Source organism: Coffea arabica, unplaced genomic scaffold (genome assembly GCF_036785885.1).
Source record: "Coffea arabica cultivar ET-39 unplaced genomic scaffold, Coffea Arabica ET-39 HiFi ptg000011l, whole genome shotgun sequence".
NCBI classification, from domain to species: Eukaryota; Viridiplantae; Streptophyta; class Magnoliopsida; order Gentianales; family Rubiaceae; genus Coffea; species Coffea arabica.
The window spans coordinates 1-12,518 of NW_027266160.1; the positions used below are offsets into that span (position 1 = coordinate 1).

General features: G+C 37.6%; 3 protein-coding genes and 1 pseudogene across 3 annotated transcripts; 2 read left to right on the plus strand and 2 right to left on the minus strand.

The window, feature by feature from the left end:
* The first annotated feature begins 32 nt into the window (after window positions 1-32).
* On the plus strand, window positions 33-1,416 carry LOC113725997 (asparagine synthetase [glutamine-hydrolyzing] 1-like). The gene is made up of 3 exons (XM_072073477.1): window positions 33-311; window positions 409-529; window positions 916-1,416. The coding sequence occupies exons 1-3, from the start codon at window positions 72-74 to the stop codon at window positions 1,107-1,109; spliced, it is 555 nt and encodes a 184-aa protein (XP_071929578.1). The 5' UTR covers window positions 33-71; the 3' UTR covers window positions 1,110-1,416.
* Window positions 1,417-1,655: 239 nt separating this feature from the next.
* Window positions 1,656-2,271, plus strand: LOC140032687 (uncharacterized). Its single transcript, XM_072073471.1, has 3 exons — window positions 1,656-1,691; window positions 1,763-1,912; window positions 2,032-2,271. Exons 1-3 carry the CDS (start codon window positions 1,656-1,658, stop codon window positions 2,269-2,271), a joined length of 426 nt encoding a protein of 141 aa, XP_071929572.1.
* A 672-nt stretch (window positions 2,272-2,943) lies between these two features.
* On the minus strand, window positions 2,944-5,008 carry LOC113723900 (pentatricopeptide repeat-containing protein ELI1, chloroplastic-like; annotated as a pseudogene).
* A 2,012-nt stretch (window positions 5,009-7,020) lies between these two features.
* On the minus strand, window positions 7,021-12,191 carry LOC113725996 (uncharacterized). The gene is made up of 12 exons (XM_027249449.2): window positions 11,708-12,191; window positions 11,530-11,614; window positions 10,638-10,768; window positions 10,435-10,537; window positions 10,194-10,208; window positions 9,864-10,009; window positions 9,548-9,743; window positions 9,090-9,164; window positions 8,863-8,979; window positions 8,548-8,592; window positions 7,866-7,964; window positions 7,021-7,476 (listed from the first exon to the last, which is right to left on the minus strand). Exons 1-12 carry the CDS (start codon window positions 11,986-11,988, stop codon window positions 7,450-7,452), a joined length of 1,320 nt encoding a protein of 439 aa, XP_027105250.1. The 5' UTR covers window positions 11,989-12,191; the 3' UTR covers window positions 7,021-7,449.
* Between the last annotated feature and the right edge of the window lie 327 nt (window positions 12,192-12,518).

The window sequence follows — 12,518 nt, forward strand, 5'->3', positions numbered from 1 at the left end:
CATTATTCATCTGATAACTCCTTTGCTTGTGGGACTAAACTTGTTTTGGATGTTAAATTTTATGTATTAGGATGTTTTGTGGTGTAAATGACATATACTGCGTCTTCACTGGGAGTTTAAGAAATCTGCCCACTCTTATCAAGCAATATGGACTATCCAAGGGTGTCAATGAGGCCATGTTTATTGTTGAAGCATACCGGACACTGCGTGACAGGAGCCCCTATCCGGCTCATCAGGTCCTCAAGGATCTTGATGGCAGCTTTGGATTTGTGATCTATGATGACAAAGCTAGAACTGCATTTGCTGCACTTGTAAGCCCTCTGAAATATCAAAGTTTAGAATGTTATCCTGTTGTTAAATTTCAGGCCCTATCTTGACTGATGCCTATGCCTCCTACTTTGAATGCAGGGTGCTGATGAAGTAGTGAAGCTCTATTGGGGCATAGCAGCCAATGGTTCTTTAATGATATCTGATGATGTGAATCTGGTAAAAGCAAGCTGTGCTAAATCCTTTGCCCCATTCCCAACTGGTACGTAGTTCTGGGACGATTATTCTTGTTTTGTGTGTGTTTTTTTCTAGGACTGATGAGAGATCAAACTCCTCAGTAGTTGACTTTAAAATTTTCTGGTGGCCAAATTACAATTCATGCCACCTCTGTCACTGGTTCAAGCGTCTTTCTTTTAATTAAGCACTGGGACGAATGAAAACATGTGACTGATTGATGAGAGGTGGGAACACATAGGGCATCATGATAATATTTTAATTAGAACGTTCAATGTGGCAAAAGTGAGCAATATTTTAGAACAGACTAAAAATGAAGCATTAAATGTGGCATGGAGGTGGTAGTTTGTGGAATGTATAATGTTATGGCATGGAAAAATTCTGATTTCTGTTTTGGGCGATTGAATATTGCAGGCTGTATGTTCCATAGTGAAAGAGGACTGATGAGCTTTGAACATCCCATGCACAAGATGAAAGCCATGCCAAGAGTGGATAGTGAGGGGGTTATGTGTGGTTCGAACTTCAAGGTTGATGCCCTTTCCAAGATTAATAGCATACCAAGGGTAGGAAGTGAGGCTAACTGGGCAACTTGGGGACAGCAGGCCTGATAAAATTAAGCACTCTAGCTGTTGACATGACCAGGAAACTGCATATTCACCTTAGCACTAAGTTTCCTGTGGTTCATTAGTGTTCCTGTTTCTTTCCTCGTTTTCAATCACCCTCACATGTAAATTTGACTTGAGGGTCGTTATTAGTAGAATGAACATATTTGGACTCAGTAACGTTTGTTTTTTGAACCAGTTTGTTATCCTTGATGAGTTTGGTTTGGCAAATGTTTGTAATACTCCCAAGTCTGAGTAAAAAGATCTCATTCTAGTCTCTCAATGTTGAGATAGTTGAGTTCTGTTCCAAGTACTTCTGACTAAAGTGTGTTATGTTGATCACTAACCAGTTTACTAAAGTCACTTGTGAAAATCATCACGCTTAACTCAGGGAGCTATTTATATAGTGGGGAAAAAAGAAGGAATTTCAGCCCCCTTTTCCTCCAAAAGTTGCAAAGACAGTGTAAACAGTGACATATTTAGGAATTTCACTTATCATATCGCGTGTGTATAATGCTTTCCAATGAATAAATTTCTTTGAATTTGGTGATAATGATTGAAGCCACTCAATGTAATCCACTGAGATCTGTAATTGATCATGTCTCTTTTTATCGTGCAAATCTTGTATGCATTGACACTATGTACTTGTTGTTGCATAGTTTGATCAAAGCAAAGAGAATGTTGTTAAAGAGAGTGAAGAGGTCACAACTGTTCCTGTGATGTGTCACTGTGGCAAAGCTTCCAAGCTTAGGACTTCTTGGACAGATGAAAACCCAGGAAGAAGGTTCTTCTGCTGTGAAAACTACGGAGTAAAACTCTTTTGAACTTGAATTTTTTCTTTTCCTTCCCTTTTCTGTTCACATAGTTGAGTGCAAGCAAAAATCATCCATGAAGATCTGATTGTCTTGTGCTTCTGACAATGGTTTAGGAAGGCAATGGCTGCGGATTCTTCCTTTGGTATGATAAACCCATGTGTGAGCAATCAAAATGGTTAATCCCTAGCTTGTTGCGACGTGTGAGAATGCAGGAGGCTGAGAATATAAGAGCAAGGCATAGGGAAAAGTTGCTATGGTTTGCTCTATTTGGTTCTTGGATATTGCTACTATTCAAATTGTTGAGTAAGGGAGGGGCAGCTGCTGGTCAAGTGCAGCACGGCAGCGAACTGTGATTTTGCAGGATAAATGCCTATTCTCACTAATACTTCATCACGGTGATTTATTGGGCATATTCATGGCTCTAGATTAGTGCTTTTGAAATTACAAAGGTAGAAGAAGAATATTAGTGCATGAGAGTATGATAACCTTTTTGGTGTAAGATTGATGTAAGAGCTCCTAAAACAATGAACCTTTGGCCTCTGTTTATTCATAAGCACAAAATCATTTCAATTGCATCCGGTCTTCAGCTCCTGCGGAAGGAGTTTGAGCTCTGTTTAGCGAAAATTGCACCTTATCCATTTCAGATGCTGGATCTTTACCGAAAGACCAGGAGCTTCAAGCTGGAGATTCGTCATTAGAATGTCCCATGATCATCTCGTTCCAAGCAAACATGTTCCAACTTGTTAACAGCTTTAACGGCAGTGTGTTAAGATTCCAAGTTAAGCTAATTGATATCGTCCTCAGCTGAATTTGATTCTGCAGCCAAGGATTTGCAGAGTTCCTTTCCAAGACTTGCTTGTCCAGATTGGATTTACTACTATACTTACGGGGGCTTCGGATGCACGTGGTTTTTCACCATCCTTCTCTGGAACCTTTTTTTTTTTTTTTGCAGACTCAATTTTATTTCAGAAGTCTCAATCACTTTTTCTTGATTTTAGTTTTAATATTTCAGCTCAGGAGTCCCATTTTCAAGCACAGGATCTTCATTATTTGGAAAAGTACAAATCAATAAAGTGACTACTATCAGACCGAGTGATCCCTAATCTATCACATATCTATCAGACTGAGTAATAAAGTGACCACCATCATACAAACCATGGTTTAACCTCACAGAGTAGATGTAAAATTTGTCAGACAGCTTTTTCCAGATTGATAACTGATTATGGCATTCTTTGCAGAATCAAGCAAATCCAGGTACAGCAAAATCAGAACAGGGTCTGGGAAATTTTCCACTGAATTTGGTGCTTTATTATTCTCACATGGCATGTTATATCGTATATGTCCTCGGTCTTGGTTAAAAGCATCGAACTGTACATCAACACAAAAATGGTACTCAATACAAAATTTTGTTTCACTTCTCTAGATTCCCTGACCAAGCTCCACAAAATCTGGGACATATCCATCTGATAGCAACACATTCATCAATCCTCTCAGGGCATCATATATCTCCTCTGAGCTAGAATGCCTTTCGTCAAATGAGTAGAACTCAACCACTCCATCCTCAACTTCAACTGAGCTGCAACCTGGCAATTTCCTAGATCCAGTATCCCTCTCTGCAACTTTAAGTCGTGCAACATCTTTCCATATTTTAGCAGCTCGATAAATGTTTCCCAGCATCACATAGTTTGATGGATTTCTAGGCTCAATCTGGATAAGTTTTTGAAGAGCTAGTTCAGCAATTTCAACATTCTTGTGAACTCTACAAGCACCAAGTAAAGTGGTCCAAATCACAGCATCTGCTTTTACTGGCATTTTGTTCACAAAATCCACAGCCTGCTCCAGAAGTCCAGCACGACCTAGTAGATCAACAATGCAACCATAATGCACAATTTGTGGCGCAATTGAGTACTCATCAACCATTGACTGAAAATACTGAAATCCTTCATCAACCTAAACCCATATGAGAACAAGCACATAAAATACCTATAAAAGTAATTGCGTCTGGTTTTTCTCCTTCAAGTTTCATCTCACTAAACAACTTTAAAGCATAAGCTCCATGACCATGTACTGCTAAGCCATTAATGAATTGTGTTCCAGGATATCAAATCTTTTCTTCCCATGTTCCTAAAAACATTGATTGCACTTTCTATCATCCCGCACTTGGCATACAAATCAATTAAACCATTACAAACATAAAGGTTATCCTTGTACCCAGTACTCTCAGCATATACATGAACCCACTTGCCCAAATCAAGTGCACCTAACCTTGCACAAGCTGACAACACATTCACAAGCGTGGCATCAGTAGGCTGCACATCGGACTCATTTAGCATCCTTTTGAATGTTCCAAGGACTTCAACAAACCGTCCATTATGGGCATACCCTCCAATCAACCCATTCCATGAGAAGATATTTCTCTGTGGCATCTCTTCAAAGAGTTCTTCACACCGTTCAACATCCCCATTATTCGCATAGCCATTTAACATGGTATTCCAAGACATCAAGTCCTTATTGGGCATCACATCAAAAAGCTTTCTAGCCTCCGCCATATCCACGTGCTCAATGTAACCTAACAACATAGTATTCCACAACACAACATCCCGCTCGGGTGCCAAATCAAAGAGCCTCCTTGCGGAAACCAAATCGCCATTCAAAACAAAACCATTGATCATTGAAGTCCATGTAACAACATTCCTCAAAACCATCTCAGCAAACACTCTACAGGCGCAGCTTACTTGGCCTGCCCTCGCGTACATTTCAATCAAAGTAGAACCGACATAGGTATTTGACTTGAACCCAAATTTCAACACCAAAGAATGCACCATCTCGCCTTCTTTTAAGGCCATTAGTCTCAGGCAAGATTTAAGCACCATTGGAAATGTGTAACCATTAGGACTAACATTTTCGCGAATCATATCATTGAACAACAATATTACTTCATTCAACATCTCATAGTCCAGATAGCCTTTGAACATTGCATTGTACACGGAGGCATTTCTGCTATGAATTCCATCGAACACTGTGTGGGCATACGAGACTTGGTTTATAACAAAGCATTTTGAGAGTAAAGTTGGGATTGTATATTGGTTGCTGGGGGTCAAGAGCGTGAGTTATAATCTGGGTCTGTATTGCTTTGACTTGCCTGGCTTTCTTACATGATTTCAATAGAGAAACAAATTTTTCTTGGAGGAGAACGTGAGGTAGTTTTGGGGCCAAGTTAACAGCAATTTTGGCTATTTTTGTGAAGTACTGAAGACGATATTTTCTGGGAGGGCTGACTACAGACTTCAGGAATTATGGAACGATGTTATCGAGCAATGGCAGGAATGGTACTCTTCCTTGGTATTTGTATTTTCATCCCAGTTGCAAGATTTAAGTCGCCCAACTAAATATGAGAACTATTAGTAGTGTTAGTAGATGTTAGACAAATTTAAGCTCAAGTTTTAGGGTTGCCAACTCTATCGTCATTTCCCGTATTAATTGTACAGCATTGAAGGAATTACAATAGTCCCATTTCAGCTGAGTCTGTTTATTTGGTGCTCAAATCAACAAATCGGTCCAATGTTTTATTTTTAATAAAAAGATAAAATTAGGTGATACTTTTAAAGCATTAATAGTTAATTTACTTTCTTATATATATGTTACTATATGTATATTACTCTCATTAATTTGATTACATACAATGGATGAAATGTATATAAAAATCAGGACAACTTTAATATTCCAAATAAAGCCCTTTTTGAATCATGCATTATCACGTTAAGAAGCATAAAACAATCTCAATTGCCAAGTTCTAATCACCCAGTAAACTATCAAATGTATAAATTTTGGTCCCTTTCATAGTTAGAGTTTTTTGCCAAAATAACCTTTTTTTTTCAAAAAATATTCCTACAATGATTCAACTCCAAATTTTATTACTAATCTAATCTTCTGACCTTATCCCCTAACAAGGAGCAGCGTCCTCCATGCTTTCTAAATCAAATTCTTCAAACTCAATCAAATTCTCGTTACCATCATTATTAACATAGGAGGCTCCGGACCGACGAATATCGATTCCAAATAAAAGCATAAGACTGTTTTCCTCAGCCCTACATGCTATTCCTCCCATATAGCCACATGCACAATGAGTTCCCGTTCAATGTAGCATGACAAAATCAAAACTAATTTTTGTACGATTGATTGATTGAATGGAGAGAGTGACGGAAAATTTTGAATTAACAAGTGATGAATTTTTTTGTATAAACATACTAATAATTCCAATTTTGCTAGATTTGTAGTGAGTTTTTCCTATTTTTTTTCTTTTTATTTTTAATAGGAAAGAGAGCATCAAAAAGAGAAAATTACCGCAACTGGAATGGAGGTGAACAATCAAAATTCTAGATTTTGCTTTCATGCTTAGTGATAATTCCAGTTTCCCTAGATTTGTATTGAGTTTTTCTTTTATTATTATTTTTTAATAAGAAGGATAGCATCACAAAGAGAAAATTGCTGCAACTGGAACAAAGATGAACAGTCAAATTTTAGATTTGCTCTCATCTTTGAAAATATTGTCAATTTTATTTAAATATTCAAGACTTTTGCTCTCATGTTTAGAAATATCGCCAGATTATGTTAAGTATTCAAGACTTTTTTGGACAATAGAGTGACAAGTAAAGTCAAAGTATGATATTATAGTAAAAAAAGAGAAGCTAAATTCTGAGTAGAATACTATAGTCATGTGGGTGATTTTTGGACTATATTAATGGCTAATGAAGGGTTTTACCCTTTTTCTCATTTCCATTTGAATTTGATCTGATGGATAACAAAAAAAGTTGTTATGAGAATAAAGTATGAAATTGAATCATTTTGGGAATATTTTTTGTGAAGGGAGTTATTTAGGCAAATAACTCTTCATAGTTAACTCTGTATGGTTACTCAAGTAATTTGCTCCAATCGATATTGACCAAAAAGTTGAAAATCAAAAACCGAAATATAAAGTAGTAAAATTTTTTATCATAATAAAGGTAACACTCACACTCTGTAACATATTAAATCCAACACATAAAGGATGTTAAAATAAGAAATGTACGATACACCAAATTAATAGTGTGTGTAAAGAAGTGTAAAGCAAGATGGAAAAGAATTAAACAAAAAATGGAGAAGTTCTTACAGGAACATATTGATCTTGTAAAAGGAGAAAGGGAGACAAAAAAAATGTCCAGAGTCAATTGACGTTATATTATTTTTTTCTAAACTAGTATACAAGCAAAGAAGCAAAATCCATGTAGAATGTGGTATACAGTTACGACTGGTGAAGACATTTCTTGTCAAGAAGATCATTTCCTTCATCCACTACAATGCTTCAAACGGAAGGTCACAAAGTTCACCGGGCCAATCATAAATAGGCATCAGCTCCGAAATGGTGTAGCATCCGGGCCTCATAGTCCGACGAGCTCGCTGAGTCAAAGGGCACAATATACCAAGCAGAGCTCTCATGAAAGCTCACAACGCAAGTTAGAGCACATCCTGTGAACAAACGGAGGCACCAGAGCTCAGGTGTAGTCTGAATCCACGAATATCTGCACAATAACCCCCAAACACGTCAGATTAAAAACCCATCAGCAACTATAGTAGCCACCCCACATAAATTGTGTTTCAATCTGACTTGAAAGTCCATGATCTGATCTTTAAAAAGGATGTGATCTGGTAATGAAATGTCATCACTTTTCTCTCTCTCTATCCCATCATACTTGCTAATTTCTTTAGTCCGACTAACACAACATGGGTTTTTCCTTCCACTGACAGAGTTAAGATCAAATAACCTGTTCGTAGGTTCTTGGAATATTAAAATTATACTATATATATATATAATCATCCTATTGCCAAATCAAGGTCAGTAAAAGCAATCTTAGCATTTGCCTCCCAAGTTCAGTCAAAGTTGCAGCCAAAGTATTGATAGAATACTAACCTCTAGTTCTAGCAAGGACTCGTAAGTTTTCTTCTCCCGTGTGTCAAACACAGTAATTCCAGTGATTTTCTGAATTCCGCGCTTTGTTGCTATTAAGTTCTGAAAGCAAAAGGACCAAGAATTATGGCAAGCAATTGCAGTAACAGTCGAGTAACTACTATAAAGTCCCAAGCTTGAAAAAATCATCAGTTGCACGTACTTGCCCAATCATAGCAATTTCAATGATTACTAGATTCGATACAACTAACAACGTGCATAGTCAACAGTGCCTTCCACATACTAGCGGGGGGGTTTTGAGAAACTAAGACTATAACCTAACAAAAGAAAGAGAGAAAGGAGGAGGAGGAGGAATAAGCACAGAAATACAATCTTCTAATACGTCGGTTCTCTTCAGCTTTGGCAGATTAAATCAAGTTATAGCTAGCAACTTGGACACTTTTTACTCTGATTTTTTAAACATCCATCAGTCGACATTTATCCCCATAGAAATTAAAAGTCCTGCTTTGCAAGAACTGAAGCTATACTTCCCAATAACAGCCATGCACAACATTTAATTTCTGACCATTAGAAAGTAAAAATTCCAAACTTTCAAGGTTGAGATATTATTTTGCATTTCACTTAGCAAAAGTTGAATCTTCAAACTAATATGGTCAAGAAAAATGTTGCAGAAGACTCTTCTTACCAGTTGGAATTCAGAAGAACTCGATGCTTCCACCTCCGCCAAAGGCTGCAATGATGCGTAAAAGTTAAGAGGATCCAATGGACAAAGTAAGCTTCATAGGATGGACTTGCAAAGCTTCAAATATCATTGTCAGTTAAAGCCTACTATGAAGTGATAACTACATACCTAAGTCTCTTAGATGTTTAATCAAACCCTTCCAAACAACCAGGAACAGTGGAATATAGTATTCAAGAGAATGCTGGAAGAATAAGATTAAACTAGCATCTTAACAAAACCCAAAAGCAAAGTTTACTGCTAGCCATTTTTATGTCTCACCATCATCTGAAGGCCATTGACCAAAACAGCCTTCTCATCAAAAGAATCACTTTGCGACAACCAAACTTGAAAGGGGCCTAGTATCCTATCTGTCTGATTTGTGAGATTTAAGCGCAACTGTAAGAGAAAAAAAAAAGGATCATAGGAGGACAAAGAGAAGAATAATGAATACAGCAAGTTATAATTTGACCCCCCTAGTCCTATTTGCTTAAATAAATGAAAGTTACCAAGAAGGGCTTCTCGAAGATGACAAGAGATGGTACCTCCACAGCCTGCAACTCAATATCTTTGTGTACTACAGGCTGAAAGCAGATAAAATATCAGAGACCTAAGAAGATAAACTTTATATCAATAGGTAAAATATGTACCTACAGGTCTAAGTCAGACGTAACTCTAAGACTCAAAGATGCCAAGAATCTCTTTTTAACAAGTAAAAAATAAATACAAGCTTTGGAAGTTTTCCTATTTCTATTCTTGCAGCAGATCTCTCCTTTTATTCACCACAAGATACCCAGTAAGATGTGATAAGTAGATATTGGCAAGCTGCAGAGCGTAAAATTCATTTGTGACACCATCATCTCTCGGATAAGTTACATCTAAACAGTGATCAGTAACCCCCCTTTGCTTGCAAAATCTAGGCATGTGTTAACCTAAATTTTAACTGATATGAGTGGAAATCACTTACGCTACCAAGAATCTGTTGCGTCTGCAGGCGACCAGGCTCACCCAGATTTGTTCGCCATGTTATCTGAAATTTGCCAAGGACATTACTTCCCTCAACTTTCATTTGTGGCTGTCCCTGTATGGATGATTTCAATTGATACAGATAGTTGTGAATTCCTCCTCCAGATCTGATAAGTGTAGGTGGCTTAAATAATTCCCTATCAGAAGAAATTAGAACTTGATGTTCAAATACACTAATAGAAAGGGCAAAATTAAACAACATTTGACACATCTCTAGCTTCAGCAACTACAGCATATAGCATGCACAATCTACTTACCTAGTTAACGAATCATTTTCTGAACAATTATCATCAGCCTGAAGTAATGTAGCACTCCAGTATTGAGCTGGCTCAAACTCTACTTGGTCCATAAAGAGATTTGATTTGGTATGATTTTCTATACAAGCCTCCAAAAAAGTAGTTTCCTGATACAAAAGTGCATTTGAAAGCATTGTAATAAAGTTAGCATTACAATTTTGACCCTTCACTGATTCATGCCACTGAAAGAAAGCTGAGAATATACTTAGTTAACAATTCAAAGAGGTTAAATGCAACTTATTATGTAAATACGTATGAAGGATCATGAACATAAACAAAACTTCAATGTACCTTGACAACCCGAACCTGCACAAAAGCAAAAGAAGGATAGAAATGAGCAAAATGTTTGGCTAGAACAAGCAAGAGAGAGTAATGATAACCTGCAGGTAAAAAATTTTAAAGCAGCCAAAACACAGCAATCATTGTAACTGAAAAATTTTAGCTGTGAAATGTTTCGTAGATATGTAAGCTACATTCCAGTCACCTAAAATTGTTTAAATTGTGAACAACGAGGACTTGGGAGCATTGGTACCTTTGTTCTGACTGAAAGTGGATTTGCAACAATGAATTTGAAAAACTGAGGAAGATATTTACGCTCCCCATCACCATCACTGTAAAGAGCTGTACAAACCAACCTGTCAATATTGCACCGCACAGACAAAGCCAAATTAGGATACTACTCGAGGCAAACTGTGTATATTAAATTTAAGTTGATGATGGAAACATGGAACTCACGTATGTGCACCAAGTTCTTTTACGTCATGTTCCACAATGAAATCATAACGCCCTCCAGCACGTATGGATTCTACAGGTGATTTTGATGTATCTAAGAGCAGTATCCTCTGTCTCTCTGTCTGGACTTCTGCCTGTGAAGATCCATGTATCACTTCCAAATCATGAGGACCAAATAAACAAAGCAAATAGCATTATTTGTTTGGATTGGCCATTATTTGCTTTCATCACAAACACAATTTCTGATCACCATTTTATCTTCCCAACTATCCACTTTTCTCACATAAATTACATTTTAAAAAGTGATACAGTAATTACTCCAAAAACTTCTCTGAATAATCGTCTATCCAAGCACATGTTTTTTTTTTGGGGGTGGTCAAATTCTCATACTCTTTAGTAATATCTGATTCAATCAAACTCTAGAGAAATTGCCATCAGATCTTCCTAAGATAGCCTTAGCATGAGCTTACAACCTCAACTCTTTGACTTAGCACTCTCTCCCCAATTTTCTCTATGTTCATAGCTCCCTAAGAGGAGTTCTGAAAAACTTGCCTCAGATGTCCTTTTTAGTATAGTAAACAGTCCACTAATTCTCATGAAATTTTGTCCATTACACTTGTATTTCTTTCCTTTAGGCTGGCCATTTTGCTGCATACATTTAATGTTATCTATAACATATTAAAGTCATATGTGGAGTAATTTTACTCCATATTAGAGCCATAGTAAAATGTTACAAGCCCATCACACTCCTTTTTGCTTTCTACTAATTTTTTTGTGGGTGCAAAAAGATCATTAAAATAAAGTAAAAGTTGCAAATGACATCAACTGAACAAATTAATAGAACCAAAAGAAAGAAAGAAAGAAAGAAGAAGATTAACTAATAAACAAATCTAACCTTGATGATAACATCCCTGACTTCAAAATTCGAGCTGTTATTTATACTAATATAACTGCAAAATGTCTCTCCCAAATATATTGCCCTACAGAATAAACCATAAAGAGAACAAATAAAATACAAAATCTGTACCAGAAAAAGGGGAAGATAAGGCAAAGGAAGTCAAGGGGTGGGTTACCCAAAGGACTGGGGGAGGACGAGGAGAGCAGAGAGGCCGAGGGAGTCGGAAGGGTGGGAGAGAAGGAATCGGGAGCGATAAGTGAGATCGGAAGAAGAAGAGTCGGCGAAGTCGGAGAGGAGACGAGGGAGGTGAGCGGCGGCAGGAGGGTGGTCGAAGAGGTCTTCGCCGAAGAGGAGATCGCAGGGGTCGAATTTGAGAGGGGTTTCGACGTGGAGAGACGGCCTGCATAGTCTCATCACCCTAAATGCCAGGGAATGAGAAGCTTGTGAACTGCTCATTTCTCCTTGTTGTCAGCCACTGCAAGAACGCGCGGATTGATTACACCACCACACTCCACAACAAGAGCGAGCAGCGCATCACTACTCAGCTGCGCCACCACTTACATGCGGTTGCTTCACTTCTTAATGTTCGATTTTGATGTTTTATTTCACATACTATTTACGACTGCAGCGCTGCAGTCCTGAACCACCGAAATAGTAAATGACTTGCTCGAGGCAGCCGTCTAATAACGATCGGGAGATTATTTTTATTATTATTATTTTTTTTTTTTTACAAAAACGTTAGAAATATAATTTAATTGATATAAAAAACAAGCTGTGCAATTTTTTTTCTCAACAAAGAGTTGAGAAGTTATTTAATAAAAACACTCACACGTGACTCCAACGTCCAAGCAATTGCTGATTGAAAGGAACCTCAATGGACCTTAAACACGTGACTCGACTCTCTGCTAAACCGACGTCTCACGTCCAAGCAATTGCTGATTGAAAGGAACCTCAATGGACCTTAAACACGTGACTCGACTCTCTGC